This window comes from Cyprinodon tularosa, unplaced genomic scaffold (assembly GCF_016077235.1).
Source record: "Cyprinodon tularosa strain WSP-4 unplaced genomic scaffold, ASM1607723v1 ctg243, whole genome shotgun sequence".
Classification (NCBI taxonomy): Eukaryota; Metazoa; Chordata; class Actinopteri; order Cyprinodontiformes; family Cyprinodontidae; genus Cyprinodon; species Cyprinodon tularosa.
The window spans coordinates 856,359-881,472 of NW_024038903.1; the positions used below are offsets into that span (position 1 = coordinate 856,359).

Consider the following 25,114-nt stretch of genomic DNA (forward strand, 5'->3'; position numbering starts at 1 on the left):
GATATTCATGAATCTCAGAGTCGCACTTAAGGATTACAATCTCATCCATCTTTTGGTATTGTGCAGCTTTGGGTGATTCGGTGCACTTTGCATTAACGTGTAAAGGGGCCGTGTCAGGGAAATAACTTTAATTTACAAACATGGTAACAAGGCAGTGCATATGTATTGGTGTTAAAAATTGCAAGGGGAGCTGCATTGATTTCACTAAGCCACATGCTGATGTTACCAACAGAAAATTTATCCAACAGCTATTACTGTTGAGTTTAAGTGGATTTCATTCTGACAGCTAATCCAAAGCTGTGGGAGCAGGGTACCAATTTAGACTTAAATGTCACATGTGGAAAAATGGGAGGAATAAATAGAGAGAATACTGCAGTAGATAGAAAGAAAGTTCAATGTCTTGTCCTGAGTAGAAAACTGAACAGTGTAGAGGGCAGTAGAGAGAGAAAAGCAAAGGAAAGTACCTAGAAAGGTAAAGAGGGGGGAAAGAAAGGCTGGGCAAGCCTAAGATGGTTCATTACCTGAGCCTCTGGCAAAGCAACATCCATGATGTTCGGCTGGCCTCGTGGTTCACCGTTTTCCAGCCGCGAAAAGATGACTTGATAGCCTCTGATTTGTCCATGCTGCTTCACCTGGACGGGAGGTTTCCAGGTAACCCGGATGGCTGTTGAGTTTATGGCATCCACCTCCAGCTTCCTGGGAGGGGCTCCTGGCACTGGAGAACAAACATTGGTGGATGGCAGGACACAACAGTGAGATAAAGAGGCAAAGAGTGAGACACAGCTGTCAATAATATATATCTTCCATGGTTTAGTTGGACAAGTATGTTTCATCTCATTGTGGAGGTTTTGGCAAACAAAAACCCAATGTGGCGTCCCGCAGGGCTCCACTTTTGGATACATTTTAATTAATATCTTCATCATCCTTCCCACATACTACAACATGTCGTATTGTTTGTAAGCTGATGGTCACATGATAACATTCTATTACAGTTAGCGAATCAGCATATAGATGATATAAATTAGTGAAAGGGTTGAAATTTCCTCCAACTTGATGGAGAAAAATAATCCCTTATGTAAGCCAGACTATGTGTAAAGACTACCTAAAATAAAACTGTGTGCAACAGTTATTCAATAAAGGTTAAAGGTTAATTTATTAGTAAATTTCTGTTACATTGTTTAAATAGCTGTTTTTTTTTTTTTTTTAAGAATTTCTTTTATTCCTTTAATGATTGTAAAGTGCTTTGAGTTACCTCGTATATAAAGGGTACAAAACTCGTCTTGATAAAACTCTATTGAAAAAAACTTTGTAGGGATAAGTGGTTTTAGATGTGTTCATAAATTTAATCAATGCTCACTTCAGATGATCCAAGGCTACTGCTTCCCCCAAAACACCACATACTCTACAGCATGTAGTCTAGTCATGTCTGTACTGCCCTTAATTCCAGTATGAAATTAGCCGTGTTGCAGCAAACTTCAAACACATTAATTATAGACGAGTCTCTCTTAGGAGAAGCCGTCCTCTATTGCACTGCAAACAAAATGAGAAACGTGTGGGGGGAAAAGGAGAGAAGAGTGATAAAAAAGGAGGCAAGATCAGTTCCACTCCTGTTCTTTAGTGTGGACAAAACAGACAGCATTCACACAGAGTAAGCAGAGGAAAGTGACACAGAACTGAACCCCAGGGAGTGATGAGATTCAAGATGAAAACAGGAAGAGAAAGAAGGTGATCCCAATCAGCTACCACCGCCACCTCATTACCTTAGAGTTTAGGAACAAGGAAAATGAGCCAGCAAGCAAGGGGAAGGTAAAGGAAGTTAGTGACAGGCTGCTTCAAGGGACTGATGCGTAAACCTACCATCCTCCTTGGTTCTTATCTTGACTGGGACACTCTCGGGGCCTGGGCCCACATCAGTGTGTGCCCTCACCCACACATCATACTCAGTCCACTTCTCCAGGCCTTCCAGCACATAGCTGGTGGCATCCGCACCAATGTCGGACACATCGTGCCGCTCCGTGTCCTCTCCTGCCGGAGCCTGGTAGCTGATTGTGTAGCGCACGATGGCACCATGGCGACTGTCGGCAGGCGGCGCCACCCAACTCACCTTGAGGCTTGTGGAAGTCAGGCTGACCACGTGAACCTCCTGAGGTGGGGCAGAGGGAGCTGCAGGGGGGGAGGGAAGGGAGCAAGACCACACGGAGGAAGGCCACGGATCAAGCAAACTAAAAAAAAACTAAAAACGCTCACAAAACATGGGGAATAAATAAATACAATAAAATTAATAAAATAAAAACTACAGAAGCTTTTTGCAAGAGATTCAAACAACTTAACAGAAGTTAGATAATTTGCAGAAATTCAGTAGTGATAAATCATTTACAAAGGACACTTTTTAATGACATTCTGAAACGCAGTGACAGCAATTATCGGTTTCTTATGGCATTTAAAAGTGTTCTCTTCCCAACTCCTTCAAAACTCAAAGTTGCCAAGGTCTGATTGCAAAAAGCTTTCATACTAAACAGAATGATACCTCCAGACTGAGAGATTTGGATGCAAAAAACAAGCCTAAATCAGTCCAATGCTTTAGCTGCGTTCGGCGCCACAATTATGCAGGAGGCAATGAAACCACAGGGTGAGGCGGACTGAATATAAGATGTGCCAAAAAGTTTACAAGGCCGTACGTTTTATGAAGACGTAATTTGTCCTTAACCGCCCCCCTGTGCTGCCTCTTGCAGCATGTGGAGGGAGCAATAAACGGGCCATGGATGTGTGAGCTTGTGAACAAGTGCTTGACAGCGTTGACTGGTGTTAACACGCTTATGTCAAATCTCTGGTCTTCGTTAAAGAACTTGGCTGCAGCTGACATGGGCAGTTAGAAAGGTTTGATTTTGATAATCAATAACGCTACAGTTGGTTTTGGCAAACATCTGGATTGATGCCACTAGCTTTTTAGATAAAGGAACTAAAAGCTATTCTGATGTTTTAAAAACTGTTTTTATAAAAGTTAGACTTTGTGATATTGATATCACAACCTTGAAAGTATTTTACTGTCATTTTATATCATAGAGCAACACAGATGATGTGGAAAATGTCAACTTTCCTGTACAGACCAAATAGATTTATAGCTATTATAAACCAACCTTCCTGAAAGCATAATGTTGCAAGCATCATGTAAAAACATGTAAAAGCTGGTGCTCTGGATAGAATAGACCAAAAGGAAACACAGAGCACTCATTGGAGTGCTGCTTGGGATAACTAACACACATCCAGGGAATACCATAAGGTCCAGTTGGAACGTAATTTTATCTATTCCAAGACCTAAACTTCAATTTCGAGCTTTAAAAGCTTTGCCTGTTGCAGATCTGCACAAATACTGGAAAACCTTACATATTTTTATGGACAAGACCTAAAGTGACAGCATTGATGCTTTGGGATTGCTATAGTGTTAAAAGCTGCAAAAAGATTAGAAAATCTGCAGCTCAATTTAAATATGTCCTGCTCAATCTGCAGATTAATATCAAACTTGAGAAATGAAATTAACAAAGTTGCATTGAATTAAATTGTTAAACAGTACAATTAAATTTGTTTAAACTCTCATGTCTGGAGGTAAAATAAAAACTTTCAAAAAGCAAAACTGGAACAAAACTGAAAACTAAACATTCAAAAATATATCATGCAACTAACTGTAGCATGAACCCATAAAACCTGATGAAAACAAGCTCTTCAAAACAATGAAATCACTAAAACTGGATTTTTCTTTCTCTTCAAGCATGCTGATTAATGGTGTTCTACACAGCAAACTTCACCATTATTTGGAAGATGAATTAAAACAGAAGAGATGTGAGTATGTTCTAGAAAACAGTGAACAAAAGAACTACAAAGGGGAAAAGTTAGACTGCTGACTAACTGATGATGGTATTGAGCTCCTGATCAAAAATCTGGAAGATCAAAGTGAAGGTGCACCAAACGAGGACACCACCAAAGAGAAACACAAAAACCTTAGAGACAGCATTTATGCTCAGAGACTGCAGCTGAAATCCAAATATAGTTGAGGGAAGAACATATATTCAAACTTTAAGCAACTGGAATGTGAATATTTTCTCCGACATTAGCGGCATAAACAAAACTCCTACTAACTACACACTCAGCCTCAACCTTTGCACTTGAACTGCTGGAAAAATTACCATCCTCGGTTCTCATTTTTGGCAAAGCAACTAAATTTGCACATTCATCGCACCTCGATCTATTGACTTTCAGCTATCTTAATACCTTTCAGATCAATGCATTCCCATTGGATTTCAGGTCAAGTTTAACGCAGCTGTGCTGAGCACTCAGCTAGGGGGTCAAATAGAAAAAAAAAAGGTAAATGGAGCTTACTTCTGAAGCTTGCTCTGACTCCAGAAAAAATAATGCTTAACATTTAAATGCAGGCCTGGAGAAAGTAATCAGTTCTAACTTCCCAAGGCTGCTGGCATGTGTTGAATCGAACCATCACATGCAACTCTGATTTGTTTTACAGAGTTTCCAACAAATGGTTTGCACTCGCTAGTCTGTTTTGTAAGGTATTATTTAAATGCTGCTTACAAACTAAAACATTTCTATGCATTATAGTTTTAAGCATAATTTAGGGGAAAAATAACTCATTTATAATTATTATGGTGAACCTTTGTCCATTAAAATGTCCATGAATAATAAAATCTAGTTTGCAAGATGTTTTTTTGGGTGAAAACGTTTAATTAAATTATTAATTTCTTGAAATAATTGCAGTTTCCTTCATTTGAAAAGGTAAATAAAAGAATCTGCCAACTGAATGAGTATTTCTGACCCTAAAATAGGATAATTACATACACTGTATCACAATTGAATAAAAGACTATATATTTTTTTTATTAGTTATTTTTTTTAAATGCAGATATATAATTCAGTTTTCAAGTCATGTTACCTCAAATTAAGTGCCATGCTCTTATTTCTGGAAGATTCTGTCCAATTTTATGTCACTTTTAACCTCACTTTCTACACCTTAATAAGTGGGTTACTTTGTTTTTCATCTGCCCTTTAATTTCACTTACATGTGGTCATCAAGTATTCTGTTAAAAAAAATCCTACTGTTAGAAATGCAAAAAATCTGGGCCAATGTTGATATCTGATATTAATATTGCATTTAAGGCCTATAACGGATATTTACTGATATAATATTGTATATATGGAAGATCAGCCACAGGCTGACATTGCTTCCTTGCTTTAGTTAATATAAAGAACGCTGCGCTGCATCCTAACTACTGTCACCCGATCAAACGCTGCATGGCCGAGCCTCTCCTTCTCCTTCAGTAACAACATGAAAATAAACATCAGTTGTTGACATCAACCCATTTTGACAAATCTGACCGATACCAATGTGCTTAAAAATGACCAACATCGGCTGATGCTGATATATTGTTCATCCCTTCTTACAGCCTACCTCTTTCTCCTTGAGTTACTTCCATATACAAGAAACTGCTTTTACAGCACTGTTATACATTTGCTGTAGCCCAAGGCTCACCATCTCTAAGATCCTTTCAATGCTTCCAGCACTACTCAACAGTCCAGCTTCTATCCTTTGTATGCAAGAGGAGCATAGATTTTAAATGGTGTGAATCAGCTGCTGCTAATTGACGCTACCTCCATGATTAACTTCCATTAATTACCACATTTTGATCACATTCCACAATTAAACATGTCCGCTGCTGGGTTTGTTTGCTCCCCGAAAGCTGGACTCTTTGCTCGGCTGGCGTCCATCTTTTGTGAAGGAACAAACTCAGCTTTGTAACGTCTCTGTGTTTGTTTCCAACAGGGTGATGTGTCCTTTTTGGTCCACTGCACTCAGTTAGCTTTGGAAATCACCTCATATGACTCCAAAAACTTCATGTTCCCACTTGCACAGTGCTTTTAGTAAAGTTTTAAATTTAAAGGTTACATTTGATTTATTGGGATATTATGTGAATGGACAACACAAGGTGCTGCATAATTTAAAATAGAAACAAAATAATGTCTAGTTTTGGATTTTGTTTTAAACTAAACCCTAAAAATGGTGTGCACATCTGTATCTGGCCCCCAGCGCACTGATCCCCAGCCGGCCACCTACAGAGGTCAGGATAAACAAACAGTGTGTGTCAGATTCTTTATCTGAATAAATTAGAGATGCACAATATATTGATCAAGCTGTGGTGTTGCTGTCTTCAAAAAGCTGCAGAAGAGTTGAAACTGGGTCTGACGTCAACCTGCAGCAGGACAACACTTAATATACACCAAGAGCTGAATGAGCTTAATCACAACATCCTGGGTTACAATGCCCCAATCAAAGCCCAGACAAGAACTAAAAAACAATGAGAATCTGTTACTTGAAGCTTTCCTTCCAATCTTAAATATGCTAAACATTCAATCTGTGGATGTGTAAAGCTGGCTGTACACACCCCAAATGCTTTGCTGCAATTGCAGCAATAGTCGAAAACTGAAGAGTGTTGAATGTGAGGGTCTAAGAACTAATGCACAGTCCATTTTTCTGCTTATTCAATTGTTTTGAAAAATATATATATTTTTTACTTCACAAATATTGATTACTTCTCGCTTTTCTGTCACATAAAATCCCAATAAAACACATAGAGGTTGGTGGCATTGGATGAAAAGAAAAGAAGTCCAAATGACATGAATAGTTTTAAATAAAATAAAAAAACACTGCAACTTAAACAATCACAATAACCAATAATGAGGATCTTTTTTGTTTTCTCTCAAGGTTATGAGGATTAGAAGCATGCAGTAAACACAACCCTTCTAGGGGAAGGTTGGTGTTAGCGTTGTGCCTGCATAGCAAATAATAAAACAAATAAAAGGAGTGACATTTTGATTGCTGGCACTTTGAGAGCACATAATGATATGACGCAAAGCAACACAGCACAGCTCACAACACTGGGAACAAACACATTAAACGTACCTTTGACACAGGGCCTGCCCTCTGCTAGACGGACAGGAGGGTTAGTGCTGGTGACGGAGGGGGGGGAGGTGGAAGCTGACTGGGATGACTGCACCGTCAGCATTATATGCTGCTCTCTGATTGATTTGACATTCAAGTTGCTCACACTCTCTGTTTTAAGGTCTATAAAACTCACATTTGCCCCTCACTCTCTCTCCCTCACTGAGGGGAAGGGCCTGAACCTGCCTCAGCCGCCTGGAGGGGACTATCTGAAATCACTGGGTTAGTGGCTAACAAGCAGAAAAGACAGAGTGGGGAAAAGAACAAGGAAGCACTTACTGGACTGAGCAGTGCGGGCCTGGATGGGCTGGGTGTAGACACCCAGACCTGTTTCGGAGCGGGCTGCCAGGGAGAAATAGTACAAAGTGTCCGGCTTTAGACCATCCACAGCGTAGGAGCCCGCCGGGTTGAACGTCACATGTTTCTGTTGGGATTAGATAAGGAGAGACAAAATAATAAAAACAATCATTAAAAAAAAGAGATGGTAAAACACGAGTCTGTTCATGCGCTGTGCAATAACAACATGATATAATCTTCCCCTAAAATGCAAACCGTCACAGATGGGTGCCAAAAGGGGGAGTTAAAAAAACAAGTTGTTCTCCCACTGGTGCAGTCCAAACAAGTCTAACAAATGGTCATAACAGAAGTGAGAAACATGGCTGATTGTGTTCAGATTTGGTCTTTCTCGTCATCTGAGGAGCTGACTCCATTACTGCAGCAGCACAGCCTCAGCTGATTTTCTACCTTCAGAGAGTTGCATCATAAAGAGCAACTGTGTGAAGCTCCACTGTTAAATAATGAGTCCAGCAGCAGCGAGAACTACCTGAGCCACTGTACAGAAGAGGAAATCATGCCATGAAACAGCCTGAAGTGCATGTGTTCATGTTCAAACCTTGCTATCGGAGCCGGCCTCCCAGTACTGCAGCTCATACTTGGTGATTTGGTCTTGTACCGGCCACAGCCAAGACAGTGAGATCCGACTGTCGAGCTCCGCTTCCGCCTCGAAGCTGGACGGCTGAGCAGGAACTGGTACAGAGCAGGAGAGAAGACGTATTTTAGAGTATATTTTCATGGCCCTTTGTTGGGATCTTATGTCATAAAATTAAACATCTTTATCAAAAATTGAAGAAAACCTAACTTGTCTCTATTAGTTCTGTTTTGATCCTGAGAGAGGTGATGTGTGCTGCCCCCTGGGTAAAAACCCATCATAACCTTTATGTGTCCATCAATTTTGCACATTTAGAGATTTTCTTGTCAAAACAGTTCAAACTGAATTAAAAGCACTTATTTTTTTCATTCTTGCCAGGTAAATTCAATCAACCTTGGTCACTCTGACACATGAACCAGCTTTTACCTGTTCTGGCCGCATGCTTTAATCTTTTCCAATACTGTTGCATATTTATCAATCTTGTACCAACCTACACCTGCTCTCTCTCTCTGCTTACCAAATCAACCCAACACTAATATGCTTTCATCGCCATGTTTCAAGGTAGAAGTGGATTAATTGTGATAAAATAAGCTTTGGTTTCATTTTTTAAAGCATTTCCTCCTTTCTTCTGTTTGCCTAAATCTTTCTAGAATAAAAAAGTTAGTTTCAATTAGTGAAATTATTTTACTTATACAACATTTACAGTTTTCAAGTAAGCCATATTTGATTTGCATATTACTGATAGCCGTACTGTTAATATCATCTCCACCTGAGTTGTGGTTCTCTGGAGCTCCTCTAGAGGTACCATGAGTTTCATTGTTTTAATCCTCTTAGCTTTAAATATTTTTTTCTATCATTCTGTAGATAACCTGCAACCTGCGGCCTTTATGTTGGTCTATCCAATAAAATTCCAATGCAGTACAAAACATGGTTAGAAAATGTGAAGTGGTGCAAGAGCTAAGGAAAGAACATCAAGTTAAATCTCTCTGGTGGACGATAAGTTCAATGCCTGCATCTCTAAGACATACATGGGTTTTTATGCTGTTTGACAAACACAGTCAGATAAAGTCAGCCTTCCACTAACAATGCATTCCTGGTGTTTACACACATGAGGAACTTCTCACACCATCTGGATGCTCACCTCCCTGCTGTGTTTTGACTTGCAGGATGTCAGAGGGTGGTCCGTCACCTACGGAGGTGAAGCCCAGCACCCTGAGGCTGTAGGTGATTTCAGGCGTCAGCCCTGAGATGGTTGTCAGGCTGCTGTCATCCGTGTTGTGTTTCTGCCATGCACTGAGCGGGGCCGTCATGTCAGAGCTGTAGTACACCCGGTAACCTCTTATCTGTCCGTTTGGCTCCTCCGGAGGCTCCCACTGGACCAGCATCGTGCTGGCGCTTAGCATGCGGGCCTGGACGTGGAGGGGCGGCGATGAGGGCGCCTGCTCACCGGTACGCGTTTCCACAGGGTCGCTGGGTGGGCCACGGCCAATGTTGTTCACGGCCATGACTCGGAACTCGTACTCTGAGTAGGGACTGAGGCCACCGATGCTGTAGCGGGTTGTCGCCACTCCCTCTACCTCTTGGAAGCCGTTGTCCGAGGATTTGGCTCGGTATTGGATCATGTAGTAGGAAACAGGTTCTGGGTTTCCAGAATCCCATGTGAGAGTCACACTGGTGGCGGTGGTTTCTGTCACGGTGAGGGAGGTGGGGGGCTTCGGTAAGGCTGGGGAGGAGAAGCAAATCAAAACAAATATATAAAATTAATTAACATTTTTTTGTGTTTAGCAGTTCAGAGACATCAGGCTTAATTGGGCATAAAATGGTCGTTTTCATTTCCAGCTATAAAGGAATGGATTTTACTGATAGGGATGTTGCTAAACAACCATTTTAAGTTCATTGAAAATTATATATATTTTACCTACAATCCAACATCACAGTATTTCAAATACAGCTAAAAACGGTGAAATTATTACCATCATCAGTAATCATGGTGTTTGGTATAAGCAGAGCATTGGTTATCTTGCCAGCATTAGGAGTGGAAGCAGCTGGAGGTGATTACAAAACAGTCATCCAAACACGCTTCAAACCGAGGTTTCTGCACATTTGAAGCTTTAGGATCATAAACAGTGTATATGGTGCCTTTAGGCCCTCCACAGTAACTCCTATTAACTTTTAGTCAAATATTGCTAATGCTAATTAGAGTATACATGTTTTTGTCAGGTTTTGTTGTAAAATCCTAATTTCCCCTTCAGTTTGCTTGCTGGGTGACTTTGAGGGAAGCTCTATGGGAAAAAAATCGGTTTGCTTGGCATTCACTGCATTATGTATCGCAAAGAAAACTATCCTCATGAATTGGAAGAGTAAGGATAAACTCAACATCAATCAGTACAGAGATCTGTTGTTGGATCATATTAATCTTGAGACAGCATCTGCATCCCCATCAGACCGATCTCTCTGGGCTCCCTTGATCGGCTCCATCACTTAGTGTAGTGGGGGGCTATGGGGTACGTCTTGTGGGGCGCGGGGGCTAGTTCGGGGGTCCTTGGGTCCTGGGGCCTCGGGGGGGTGCTCGGAGCGGGGTGCCTGGCGGGTCTGGCCCGGGGGACTGTTGCCCCCGTCGGGGCGGGGTCTGGGGCGCCGCGGGGGGGTCCTGCGGCGGCCGCGTGCGGTGCTCTTGGGGGGTTCCGTGGTGGCGGACGTGGGCTACTGGCCTGGTGGCTGTGCTGCTGCTGGGTGGGGCTGGGCGCCGGGCATCGGTTCTTTTGTGGTGCTGGCCGGGGTGCTTCTGCTCTGCGGGGCGTCGGGGCGTGCCTCGTCTTCCGGTGCCGGGTTTCGGTGGTTGGCCGTGGTGCTTGCCGTGGTTGCGTCGTCCGGGGGGGGCGTGGGTGGTCGCGCCTGTGGCCGGGGTTCGTGTGTGTCTGTTGTGGGCGGGTTGCGGGCGTCGGGGGTCCCTTTGGAGTGCCCCCGGGTCGGGGTGTGGCTTCGCTCTGTTGGGGCGGGTGCCGGTGACGCGTGGTGCGGTGCATCGTGCGCGGCTTGGGAGTGGAGGGTTGCTCGGTGTTTGGCGGCGGGGGGGGGGACGGGCCGTGGCCGGCGTGGCCGTCCTCCTCTCGGCGGCCTGTGGGCGGTGCGGGGCCGGAGCGGGGTGGGTCGTGCTGCTTTCGCGCCGGGCGCGGCGGGGGTGGTGGGGTCGCGTCTGCTGCTTTCTTTTTGCTGCTTGTGCCGGCTTCTGGCGGCTGGGGCGGCCTTGCTGCTCTGGCGTGCGCCGGGTGGGGCTGCTCTGTCCTTTGCTTTGCCTTGCGGCTGTGTTTGCTGTGGTCGGAGGGGGCGGGGTTGTTTCGTTGTGTTTTTGGGTGGGGGAGTCCGCCTGGGGGCTTGGTTGGTGCCGTCGGTTCGTCCTTGTAGGCCTTCCGGTGTTGTTTCTGTTGGGGCTGCTCGGGCCCCCGCATGCCGGCGGTGCGCTGCCGGGGGGATTCCTGTTCGGCGGGCTTGCCTGTCTCCTGGGAGGGCAGGCATGTTGACTTTTCTGGGGAGGAGCATCTGGGTGGAGGGGTCCTCGTGGTGTGGCGGTGGGTGTTGGGCACTGGCTTGTTTGCGGCCGTTCTTCTCCGGTGAGGGGGAGAATATTATAATTTTTTTGTTTTTGTTTTTGTTTGTTTTTTGTGTGGGAGGGGGTGTGTGGGCGGGGGGATCGGGGCTTGGAGTGGGGCTCGGGATTTGCGCTTAGCTGTGTTGTGTGGCTTTCTTCTTCTTCGGATTGGTGCTGTGGGACCGGTGTTGGGGGGAGTCGTTCGGGGGCCGGGGTCGGGGTGGGGGTGCTGGCGCCGGTGCCGGGGGTTTTTGGGCATTGCCCGGCCCTACTGCGGGGTGGGTCTGGGGTGGCTCCTTGGGCCTGGGATCCCTGGGGCGCATTGCCCTTGGGCGGGGTCCCCGGTGGGGGTTTGGGGGTTCGGGTTCTGTGGGGAGTGCTGCTTGGGTTCTGGGCCGGTGTACGCCTGGCTGTCTGTCCCTGCTGCCACGGCCTCTGGTGTGCCGGGGTGCCTCGGGGCCTGCTGGGCTGGGGGGGGCATGGACATTAACACCTATGGCAAGTGCTTACCCCCTCACGGGTTTGCACTCTGTAAGTGGGGGAAGGGGAGGGAGGGGGAGTAGGTATGATCTCGGCCTGGATGTCTTCTGTCGCTTGTGTGGTGAGTAGCTTGATTGTTATTGTAGGGGAGGGATTACATCTCCGGAGGGGGGGTGGTGATAGAGGGAAGAAGATCTTTGAAGGGCTTTGGGTCTGGCTCCCTGTCTTGGTCCTGGTCCGTGCTGCCCCCTGGTGGGGCTTCGTCCGGGGTGGGGGCTCTGCGTGTTGCGCGTTGGCTGGCCGGCTGGGATTGTCCCTTCCCTTATTCATTTATTTATTTATTATTATTATTTTTTTTCTTATCTTCCTTTTATATTTTTTTATTTATTTATTTTTTTTTTTATTATTTTTTTTTTTTTATTATTTTTTTTTATTTAATTTATTTATTTATTTATTTTTTTTAATTTTATTTATTTATCTACTTATTTATTTATTTATTTTTTTTATTATTATTATTTTTTTGGATGGACAGGACGGGGGGGGGGTGGTGGAGTCGGCTCCGTGCCCGGCTGGCTGGTGGGTCCTGCTGCCGGTCCCATGCCCCCGGGCTATGGTGGTGAAACTGGTGGGGCCCCCTTCTCTGGGGGGGCTCTCGGGGAACGGGGGTGCCTATTGGAGTCAGCGGGGGAGCTGGCCCCCTGGGAGTGCAGCAGGCACCCCAGTCCTTTGCTCCCCATCCCCGAAATCCTCCCTCTGCCTGCTCCATCACTCGGCCACACATGTAGCCGAGAGCCGCTCATTCCTGGCGGCCTCTCCGCTGGCCCCGGCCGGCCGGGGCTTTGCTGGGGCTCCTGTCTGGGGGTGGGGTGCCCTTGGGGCCTCGGATCCCTGGGGCCTGGGACTGGATCCGCTTCGGGGTGGGGCTGGGTGTTGTTCGGGGATTTTCGGGGTCGGTGCCGGTGCCTTCGCTACGATGCCGGTTCCTGGGCGGTGTTTCTTTCCTATGCCGGTTCTGTGGTATCGGTTCGGGGAGGGGGGGAGCTGCGCGGCATGGTGGGGTGCGGGTCTTGGGTCCTGTTTTGGGCTCCGGTTTTTCCGCTCGCACTTCTCCTCTTGCCTATTTATTTTAATTGTAATTATTAATTAATTTATTTATTTACCTATTTATTTGTTTTTTTTTTTTTTTTGTTTTTTTTTTCCTTTTTTTTTTTCTCTTCCTCGGTGGGGGGGAGCGGTTGCGGGCGGGTCGGTGTCTGGTGTCCGCTGTCGCATTGTGGGGGCCCCTTTTTTTTTTTTTTTTTTTTTTTTCTTCTCTTTTTTTCTTTGGGGGGTTTGGCATGTCTGTTTTCTCGGGGGGCAGGCGGGCCTGCTGGGTGGGGGTCCTGCTGGCGGCGCGCCGCTGGTGTGTGGGGGTCCGGGCGGCTCCGGCGGGGGTAGTGTTGGGGGGCCGGTCTGGGCGGGCTGGCTGCGCTGGCTGGGTATTCGGGTGGGTTTTCCCTCCTGGAGGCATGGCGGGGCTGCTCTGTTCCCACTGATCGCGGCGGGTGGGGCTGCAGGGCGGGTGTGGGCCTGGGGTAGCTATGACCGGCGCGTGGTGGGGGGCCGGGGCGGCGGAGCTGCTCTGGCCGCGTGTCGGGGCCTGGTGCGGGCTGCGGGGGGGGTGGCGGACGTGGCTGGGCTGCTTTGGCATCGTCCGGTGGGGGGGGCGGCGCGGTTCGCTCCGCTCTGGCTTTGTGCTGCCCCTCGGGCTGCTGGGGGGGGTGGTTGCGCCGGCTGCGGTCTGCTCCTCTTGCGGTTTTGCGCCGGGCGGCTTTTCTGCTCTCGGGCTGATTCTGTGCGCGGTGTGTTTCGTTGCGCGCTGTTGGCATTGGTCTTGGTGGGGTGGGGCTGCGCTTTTGGCCGGGGGGGCGTTTTGGGGGGGGTCCCGCGGCGCTCGTGGCCGGTTCGCGGCGGATGCGCATGGGCCCCGGCCGGGGGCGGGGCCGTCTTAGTGTTTTCCTGGGTGGTGCGGTCGCGGTGGGTGTTGCGGCCGGTCGCCGGGGCTTGGTGCGGGGCGTGTTTCGGTGCTCTGTGGGGCTGGGGCGTTTCGGTCGGCGCCGTGGGGGGGCTGGTGTTCGGCGCCCGGCCCTACTTCGGGGTGGCCGGCTGCCGGCGGGGCCCGCGGACTCGTCCCCGCGGCTCCCCGGGGCGCCGGCATGGCGGTGGCTGGGGGGCTTCCTCGTGGCTGTCTCTCCTCCTGCCTTGGTGGGGTCTGATTTCCGGGGCTGGCCCCGCCTTGGTGCCTTCGCTTCTGGGGTCCCCTTGGGCGCCTGGGGCTTTGGGTCTCCCGGCGCTGGACTCAGTGCTCTGGGGGGTGTGCCTCTCCGGCTCTCCACAACCACTATTGAGCATTTTTTTCTATGGTTAAAACTTTACATGCACAAGTTCACCCTCACAAACAACTACAGGTGCTAGGCTTCAGGTACTTAGAGATTCACTTCCAAACAGAAACCCCACATTCATATCTTCAGGTAACACAGAGTACATGTCAGACTTAATAATATTACTTTAGTGATAGTTTCAAGGTGTTTGCTTTATTGTATATCTCGTACCATGTTTTTTGGTTGTGCTGTTCTTTTTTCTTTTTTTTCTTTTTTTTTCTCCATCTCATTACAGGTGTTGAAGCAGACTGAAAATGTTTTGTCATTGTCTCCTTCCTATCTCCTCTTTCTTTCATCTTTTGTCCTGTTTTTTTCTTTTTCTTTTTCCTTCTTCTTCTTCTGTTTTTCTGCTCTACTTACATTGCAGTGTCCATATGAACTGTAAAACTCCCTGCATAATTATAATAAAGCAATTTATATACATGAAACAAGTGGAGCGGTATGGCAATTGCGATACCGCTACACTTGTGAAAGTAAAATCTGTTGGGCTCCTTTTGGCATCAAGACAATTATTCTTATTGCCACCTTGCCAGACAGGACACTGTAAAAAAAAAAAAAAAAAAAAAAAAAAACAGTCATCCAAACACGCTTCAAACCGAGGTTTCTGCACATTTGAAGCTTTAGGATCATAAACAGTGTATATGGTGCCTTTAGGCCCTCCACAGTAACTCCTATTAACTTTTAGTCAAATATTGCTAATGCTAATTAGAGTATACATGTTTTTGTCAGGTTTTGTGGAATATATGGATCCTATTTCCATAACAGAATGACATTTTTAATACAAGTAGTAAATTCTTAAGTAATGTCATCTTTTTCTTTCTAACATGTTTATATATATATATATATATATATATATATATATATATATATATATATATATATATATATATATATATATATATATATATATATATATATATATATAATATTGTCTTTAGGAAAACATGTATATTCCCTTCTGAATGATTGATGTCCCTTTCTAATAGCATTCTTGTTTTAAGACCTGAAAAGTCAAAATAAAAATAAAAAAAACACATTTCTTAATAGATATTTAAACAAATTGGTCCTAAATGGAATATTCTAGAACACTGAGGGTGAGAAAAAAATTGAGAAAAGAAAAATACTGGGTTCGAAAGGTCATTATCCATCTTATTTGGCTGCTTCACTGATGAAATCCTTCCACTTTCTAGAGTAAATCAAGTGATTAAAGTGTACGTTATATAATTTGGATTGGAAATATAGGCAGTTGAAGTTATTTGTTTGGCATTTTAATTATAGCTTAGTTTAAATCTGGATTTGAACTTGTCCAGAATCTGGAAAAAAAATTGTGTTTTAATGATGAGTTTTTTTTAAATGCCTCATCAAATTAGGCTTCTCATAGATAATAATCACTGATAAATGTTCAAATCAATAAAAATAAGAACATATTCTTGATTTTTCCACATGGTGCAGGAAATGTGAATTAATTATGGACTTTTCAAGTAATTCCAGGAAAAGATTTCACCTGTGATGTTTGTTTATAAAACACCCCTAAAGAGCAGATAAAAAGCCCATTACAGCTCACGTCACACTAACAGGACTGGGCTCATTGCAAGTCATCCCCTATTATACTGTCAGCAGCAATTAGCCCAAAGCGGACAACAAACCTTCAAGTAAAGCCACGATTTTGTTAAATAGATAGCCTAATGATTACTGACAATCCAAGATTTCAGGAGTGCTGCTATTGTTGCAAATGCAAGCCAAACGGGGGCTCTGCATCAGGGCCTCCTTGAGCAAATGGGCCAGCATAGCTGTGGTCCCTCTAATGACTGTGACATTTTGTGTATCGATCAGCTTGAGTGGAAAGCCAAATCAATACAGACAAATACTGATACCAGAGGCCCTGATAGGTAGACAACACCTCCTTAAAGTCACGTACAGACTTAGATGTAGATTGCGGGCAGAGAGAAATATACAAGCCACAGAGATCAATGCATTGACGGTGAAACTCCGAACCTTTGATATTTTTAAAATGGTAACTTTTGAATCTGTGAAATTACTTTCAAAGGGCATCTGAGGTGATTTTCATTGGTTTCATTTACTATATATAGTGCCTTTTAAGGGTATTCACAGTTTTGAATGTGAAAAAAGGAAGAGTACAAGCCTGAATAATACAGTAGTGGGTTGATCCATGAGATACTTAAATCTTGAAAAGAGGCCTTCCCTGATTACTCCCTGCCTACTGTGTCCTTTGGACTTCATGACGTTCTTTGACCCCTAACATTCTTCAACAGCCCTCTGAGGCCTAATATGCGGACTCCATTTGGCAACTAACAGAGGAGTATAAGAGTAAACAGGATTTGCCTTTGTTTTACACCAGGCATGCCCACAGTTGGTCCTCGATGGCCACTGTCCTGCAGGTTTTAGAGGTTTCCCTGCTTCAGCACAGCTGATTCTGGATCAGTTTGGGGTTCAAATGTTACAAAAGAAAAGTGAAAGAAGCTTACATTTGCAAAGCGTTATTTAAATGAATGGGGAACTCATATCCATATTATTTTTCTCAGTTAAAAGAACCTGTAACTTACCTTTGACAATAACCTGTGCTGTGGCGTCAATCACGCCCAAAGAAGACATGGCCACGCATGTGTAGTTGGCTGACTCTCGGATATTGGTAACCTCCAGCACGTTGCGGCCCAGTGGCAACTCCTCCTCCTTGGTCAGCTCCAACTGACCCATGGTCCACTTAACAAAGGGCATGGGTGAGCCAACCGCCACGCATGTCAGGTTGACACTGCCACCTGGCATCACCTCTTGGTTGGTGGGTGGAATAGAGAATCTAGGAGGAACTCTTCGCACTGAGAGGAGGAAGAAAAGGAGAAAAGGAAGTGAGTGTAAGGGTATGCAAGGTGAATACAATCCTTCCTTGTGTGAGCTCATGAATGTTCTTTCCTCATGCCACATCACAAAGGATTAAAAAAAAAACTATCTCAGAGAGGCTGAAAGAAAGGAGGAGCTGATCGCTTTTGTCCAAATGTGCAGGCAAGCACAAAGGGAATAAAGGGATTGTCACAAAATGGCTCTGGATATAACCAAGAAATCTTTCAGGGCGTGTTTTTCTTTTATCTTTTTCTCTACCCCCTTTCCCACAAAAAGAGAATATTACCAAAATAGTCCAGTTTTGCAGAAGACTATGTCCGGACCTCTTTTGTCAAGGTGTCAAAAGTAGTGAGAGTTGCATCATTGAGGGACCCTGTGGAGATGCTATTGTTTGATTCCTCCTCCCTCTCTCTCTTTCTGTCTCTCTCTCTTTCTCTTTCTCTCTGGCTCCTTCAGCTCTTTTCCTCTGTCGTTTTCTCACTCTTTGAGGAGTTCTGATATGCAGATAGGCTGACATTAAATAGAGGTTCCCATGGATACAAGAAGGGACCGTTGACGTCGCCTGGGACAAGGCAAACACCAATTCAGAGGGTTCACGGCATTCTGAAAAGCTAGTTCAGTCTAAACGGGCAGCCCCCATTAACATATGACTTTCTGTCCCCATGAGAATGCATACCAAGCGTCTCCCATATTTAAACATTTTACATATCTTTCTGGGAACTTTTGGTAAGAAAGTTATTCATGTGACACTGTGGAGGAAAAAGAAACTGTCAACACTGTGTGAACATCTATTAGTGTCACACCTGTTCAATTTATGACATGTTCCTGTAGTGTGCACTCAGTCTAAGAGTTAGAGGCACTAACTTTTCTAACCCTCCACTATGAGGAAAGTGAAGCTTCGCCAAACATTTAAATTCCCGCTGAGAACCTATTATTCCTATTCTACTTCTGCTGTTCAAGACACTAACAGCAAAATAAAACCAAAATACTCTCCCTGCAGAATTCACACTGCTTGTCTCCCCTATAACACGAAAGCATATCTCTGTCTCAGAAAAAAAGCTCTTGACTGTAATTGCTCTTATGCTCAGGTCTACATGAAAATGGATTTTCAAATATGGCTCCCCCTCCAGCTTCTCCCCCACACCGGCGAAACCCTTCACTCCCCCCCTACCGGATCTAATTTGAACCGGAACGTTGTTACAGCCGTGCTTGTTATTCCCCTCATTATGTGGTGAAATGGAAAAACACAAAAGCACCTTTTGAGATTCCAGTCAGGGAAAAGGGCTGGTTCTCTGGACCGCGCCGTAATAAGTGGGGGGGTGGAAACCAGGTTCACATTCATCTGAATTTTCCCATAATAATTGAGCTTCTGCGTGCAGACTTTCTGCTGTTTTAATCAACAGATTCATTTGGGATGAAACTACTTGGCTCTGTATCAAAAAATAATTAATATTCCAAGACTGAGCCATGGAACAGTTTGGCTGTTTGGCTTTGTGAGTTTCTGTCACAGATTTTCTAACAGTAGCAGCTAAAGCTGATTTTCTCCATCTAACGACTGGATAGTTCTGCTACTAGAGAGGACACAGGACAAGGATGTTAGTCTGAACTGGAGCACGCGTGGGAGCCAGAGGGAGGTTTAGGACAGAACTAGGGACCCAGTGAAAAAACGCCTGGCTGAGTTTCAGCTTGCTCAGCCCTGACAGGTGATTGCCGGTTGGTAAAACACAAAAATCCTATCTTGTTCCAATCAGTAAACGCACGACACCCAGGCTACAACCAGGCTGCAGTAACAGCAACACCCTTTGGTGTTGATGCTGTTTATAATCTCTATCAGTTTGACAACTAAGGCACTTTTCTTGAGCGCTTTAAAATTCCTGTTGAAAGCCACGCGTGTCTTAACAGTCCCTGTTTCTTTTTTAAGTGCTGCTAATTCTCAGAACAAGCAGGGGTATGTAGGCCAAATATAAAACTATACATCCATTAAGCTCAAAGTAGCAGTTATTCTGTTGTGATTCCATAGACTTAAGAGTACTATGAGCAGTCAGTCAATGGGGGCTAGTGTATATTGAACACTTAATGTTGTGAATAATTCATGGCGCACGGTTAAGTTTGGAGAGGTGCTGTGGAACAAAATGACTAGAGGGCAGGTAATTGTTATCGATTCCCCTGGAGCCTCTCTCCTGTCGAAAGAGGATTGTAGAGATGGGCTCCGGGACTCTATCGAAACCACAAAATAAGCCCTGTCTCCCTCTGACTGCTTGCTTGCTTGGGTACCTATAAATTTAACTGCCCTGACAAAGTGCCCAAGGATAGCAGAACCTGTTCAGTCAATCAATATCTGGCACAAACTGGCACGGAGTCAGCAGGCTCCAAGTCTTCCTGGCAGCAGCGTCTCTGGGCAGCAATGATGGCGGATCATTCCCTTGTCAGCACCCTGGATGCACATTCTTAAATATTCTACAAGTCAGCCGTTTGTGAGGCAGAGATGTGCAAATGGTACACAAGGAGAACTATTTTAAGATCCACCTCTGCCCTGAATAAAGTGAATGGTACTGTTCGCACAGCTAAGTTCAATTTGTTGCAAGATAAAAGAAATGGCATAAAATTGCCTGTAATTAGAGATGCAAAAAGAACCTGTGGCACTAGATCTCACAAGCTTAAAATCCCCTATGATGTCTTGTCAAAGAGAAGTCTATTAATGTGAATTTCTTGGGTCAAATGATTTGGAGAGTAAGATATTATATCCACCAGGTTTAAAGATTTTGAGGCCAGGAAGTAGTTATTGACTTGCCTTGCCTTATTGACAGAGTTGAGTCAACTCTTCTCTTTTTAAATTATTTATCTAGTAGCATTTTGGAAGCTCAGCTGAAAAAAGAGAGACACCGACAGATAAGATACAAGCAATTTGTCAGCACCATTAAAACCATGCAAACAGTAAACCGGTAGCTAACAAGGTTAAAGTTTTCATTTGCAATTCATTTTAGCTCTTTGTAAGCCTTTAGTTAAAGTTTAAAATACTTTGACTTAATTTTGATTAACAGTATTATTCTACACTGTACACAGCTTTTGGAACATAGAAACAAGCATTTTTTAATCTTTTCGCCTGTTACATTGTGGATCACAAGTCTTAAAATCCCCTATAAATAGCGCCTATAAGGACTCTATTGTAACAAAATGTCTTGAAACTGTGTTAAATAAGGAAGTTAGGCCCTCTGAAGGCAGCTGCGCCTCGGAACTTCCCTTCCAGTTCTTTTCCTGGAAGCAAGTTATTTACTACTCTTAACTCAAACTGGGTAAAACCATATAAAAAAGGACTATAAAACAGGAGTAAAAAAGTAACAGAGTTTATTCCAGGTCAAATAATTTTAAACCATCCAGGTTATATCATTGTGGGCACCGTGAGAATATTGTAACCAGCTAACTGTTATCCTTTAACCATGCTGACTGCTTTAGAACTTCCTGTGAAAATACAGTCAGACTAAAGACCTGTGCTTCAGTTTTTTAAGTGTTTCAAGGACAAACCCTTTGATATTTTGACTCATCTATGCTAAACTGGAGAACCCTAAAATGACCTTATAATGGGGTAACCATGTTGTGTTGCATGGCAACGGTAAACAGACATAAATTGGCATGTATGGTACTATATGCAGGAGACTCATTGTGCTAATTGTACTGCAATTAGTTTTTTATAACATACCAAACTTCATGTGCCTTTTATTATATCAATGAAAAGGGTAATTTACTGTACATATTGTGTAAGGATGCGCTTAATCAGCTAGAGTTTCTTTAAATCTCATTAAAATTCTTTAAAAACTGGCCTTTTTTATTTTTCCCTTAACATATTGCTTTAATTATTTCTAGTCGCATTGAACAGAATCTCATAAGCTGGATGTACCACTACACCTGTACCAGGAAATCACAATTCAACTGGACAATGTTTTAGTCTTTCATTAGTCAAAAATGTGACCATGACATCCTTCAGTCTCCTGGAGAAAGCCGGTAAAACAGACATAATCCCCCGAGAAAGACTTTGTCAGCTCCAACACCCATGTCCCTCAGTGGGAGAGCCGGGGTGTTGCTGCCTAAATACCTGACAAATCCGGTTGCCACCTGAATACCCAAGTAATCCATCACACACCTCTGATGGCCGTACACAGGCGGATGGAAAGTCTGACACTGAAAGCTGCTGTAGCTGTTGGTGGATGCAGTTAACAGGACAACATGGGTGCAGTGAGGAAGAATGCTAATACAACAGAGATCTAATAATGACTTAAGCTAACTGCTTGGGGACTCCTTTATATGTTTTGGAAAGACTAATTGAAACAGTCAGGAGGAGTGGCAGTGGAAAGCATGCAAGAGCTGTTGAGGGATCAATGCAAATACGTAGACAACAATACACAATTACACTGTGGAGGATTAGGGAGAGCTATTAATAATGTATTCATCTCTGGGGGAAAGGGATATCTGTGTTTTCACCACAGGAGGTAGGTAGGGGTGGGAGGAGGGAGGGATGGTTGGATGGTGGGAGGGAGTGGACGTTTCTCTAAATTAGAGGGAAGGGACATAAAGTGAAAATGACCAACCTTCACGTGGTTCTGTTTGCAGGTGAAGTGATTTGATGAAGGTGACCAATGGAATGAGACGGACAGTGAAGAGGAGGACACAGTAAAACAGGTGTTTATGAAGACAGGGAAGCTTAGTGACACAGAAACAAAGCAAAGAAACAGAGTGTTGCAAGAGAAAGGGGTCTTGCAAACTTTTTAAACTTTTCAAGTTTTTTTCATGTCACCACAAACACAATTCCATTCATTTGTGGCAAGCTCACAAAATAGTGCATGATTGTGAAGTGAAAGAAAAGGGATAACCAATTTTTTTTTGTTAGAAAAATGAAATAAAAAAAGTATAAAGTACTTTTTTTTTATTTTGCGCCCCCTTACTAACACCCCTAAACAAATCCAGAGCAAAAAAATTCTATTTCATTCATCTTCCATTTCGGAAATATGCACTATTTTGTCGAGGTCTATTGGTTAGAATCCCAACAAAACCCATAGATGTATGTGGCTTTAACTTCACAAAATGGGAACAATTTGAAAGGATAAACATGTAATGGTAAGGATGCAATTAGCATCAAGGAGAGAAACCAAATCTTTATTTTTAACCCTTTACGTAAGAGATAAAGCCTGTTCTTTGAACAAGCATTGTGTCATACATATTTCATGATGAACCTTTGCTTAAAAACAGAATTTCTCCCTCCAATAAATCTGACCCAAACTAATCATATTCCAAGTTTCCTTCCTTGACACACACACACTCACACATGAAACAGCATGGGGATATTTGCTGAAGAAAAAACCCAGCTGCAGCACTTTATCCTCAGTGACATATTGACATGTCACATGGATATATGAAAGAGTGCCAGCAGACAGAAGCTGACATCCCTCCTCCGTTGTGGGATAAACGCTTGACAAATGAGCGCTCAAGCACGATCACAGCACGCTGTGCGCCTCGGTCCATGTTGATGGAGTCGTCCTTTTTTAGAGGAGGGTCACAGAGAGGGACCCACAGCTGCACACCTTCAAACATGGTCACAGTCCTTAATATGGATAATGAGGGAAAGGACATACTGTAAATTGATACAAAGACATAGGGAAAAACAATCCGTGAGCAGTCACTTCATCCTCCCCCCTCCTCCAACACGCTAATATGAGGACATTACTCTCAGGTGGCTCTAAAATGTCAAGACAAGGGTGGTGTTGGTGGTGCAGGCGGAGTGTTTGTGTACCTGCAGAAAGGAATCAGATCAGGTGGTGACAGAGAGCGGAAGAAAAAAAAAAAACAGATGTGTGTTTGTGTGGTTCAGGTCCTCCTGCTGTTCTTGATTACAACTAGGCACCTTAAAAAAAAGACCAAACTATTGTTTCACAATGGCAAACTTGGATTAAACCAATTGCTCGATTCATGTAATTTACAAACAAATTAAAATGTTAATGCAAAATACCTAATTTGTGAATTTATTTGTTTTATGATTATTAAATCAGTCGCATCGCTTTTAAGCAGTAAAATGATGTAGTAAAGTAATGGGTTATGGTTACCTGACAAAAGCAGCAATTATAGTCTTTGAGATTTTATATTTTATCTTACAAGTAAAACCAACCCAAAATACAAAGCTGTTGGCTGATTGGAGCCAATTTCCAGGCTCTCAACTCTTCCTTGGAGGCTCTACGATGAACACTTAATTAAAGACCATGTAAAGTAGAATTAAATGTGAGTTCTCAGTTTGTCACACTACAAAAACAGGTTTTATTAATTCCTCATCGAATTTGAAAGATTAAACCTGAAGCATTCAACTAAGCATATAAAATTAGGTCTTAAATTACTAAGATACACTGGGGGCATGTCCACTATGGCATCTGAAACATTGCTCACACGCTATTTCAATTCACTGGAAAGGTTTTAAAGAAAAAAAATACACTTAAAAAAAATTATATTTAAATTTTAATTCATGTAGCTTCATTTAGTTAGCTCACTAACTGTTCGCTGAAGATGGTAAAGTCAGAGCAATCATTGTTTTCACATTATCACGATCAAGTCTCAAACAAGATAGGAAAAACTTTTTAGTTTTGTCACTAGTAGTTTTTTTTTTTTTTACTTCCTAGAAGTGTCTGACAAGGAGCTAATACATAGTCGGCTGTTCGTTTTTATATGTTGAAGGAAACCACATGACAGTATGATGCCACATTTTAAGACACACCCAAAAAAATCCTGAAGCACAGACATTTTTAACTCTAGTGCCACAGCGCAATCATGAAAGGTTGAGAGACTTTTTACACGAGTAGAAGAAAAATATTTATGACATTTATAATGTTTAGAAGAAAATGAGGGAATTCTCTTTACACAGTCTTTAATATGAGATTATGAAAAATTATGGTGGTAGAAGCATCAAAATGTAAGTATCTGTTTGTAAACCCGTCCATAAAAGAACAAAGATTTTGAGCCGCATGGAAACTGCTCCATGTGGCATAAAACCATCACTGCACTTCACCCTAGATATGCTATTTATAGCATAAAATACAGCGGTGGCAGCATCATACACAGGGGGTACTTTTCTTAGGTAGAGAAAGAATAGATGGACCAAGTTCTATTAGTGACAAAAAAAACCTGCGAGAGACATCAACACACTCCAAGAAGTTTTGAAATGGTGAAAGAATCCAGTGAAAGACTTCAAGCTGAAACATCTTGTTGTCCTGCCTCTATAGAAGAAAAGCCTCCCTACTGTATGATGCTGCCACAACCATGCTTTACACAGGGCATGTTGTGTTCAGGGTAAAGCTAGTAAAGAAACACAATGTAGACTCCATTTATCAATTAAATTAAAGGGAAATAACTGCAAAATGTGAGAAAGTTTCTAAAACTTGTAAAACACCTTTGGTTCAAACAACAAAGACACACACACAAAAAAAAAAACACCTTAAAGAGTGTGGTTTTATGTACTATAGCTAAATCCGAAAACCTTTAAAAAAAGCTTTAAAAACGCCCCCCTCCTCCAAAAAAAAAAAACAGGAGAGGAAGACAGGCGTGTCAGAGGCCATTTGTTTTAGATCACTCATGTTTTAAACCCAATCTAGCAGCAGAGGGAGTGCGCTGCCTCGGGTCTCTTCTCCCCCACTCCTGCACAGGTAACAAAGACGGAGTGAAAACATGGCTGAAGCCTTTGTTCTCCATTCCAGTCGAGAACAAGTCTAAAAGGTTACGGTTGGTTTGATTTCTATCTCCCCTCTGGTGTGGTGAGGCAGGCAGAAAAAAACGGTGGGTGTTAGGGCCAGTAGGTTGACAGCTACC

At 43.6% G+C, this 25,114-nt stretch overlaps 1 protein-coding gene across 25 annotated transcripts in view; it reads right to left on the bottom strand.

The window, feature by feature from the left end:
• LOC119785202 (receptor-type tyrosine-protein phosphatase F-like) overlaps positions 1-25,114 on the bottom strand; it is a 271,065-nt gene that overhangs the window by 75,214 nt on the left and 170,737 nt on the right. For 11 of the 25 annotated variants that reach the window (XM_038287677.1, XM_038287674.1, XM_038287678.1 and 8 more), the window contains 7 exons: positions 21,859-21,870; positions 16,984-17,253; positions 9,072-9,653; positions 7,895-8,028; positions 7,282-7,426; positions 1,858-2,163; positions 522-715 (listed from right to left, as the gene is read on the bottom strand). In XM_038287677.1, coding sequence (XP_038143605.1) covers positions 522-715; positions 1,858-2,163; positions 7,282-7,426; positions 7,895-8,028; positions 9,072-9,653; positions 16,984-17,253; positions 21,859-21,870 — 1,643 coding nt within the window. The remainder of the gene's footprint in view (positions 1-521; positions 716-1,857; positions 2,164-7,281; positions 7,427-7,894; positions 8,029-9,071; positions 9,654-16,983; positions 17,254-21,858; positions 21,871-25,114) is intronic. The other 14 variants (XM_038287694.1, XM_038287693.1, XM_038287698.1 and 11 more) reach the window with 3 other exon arrangements.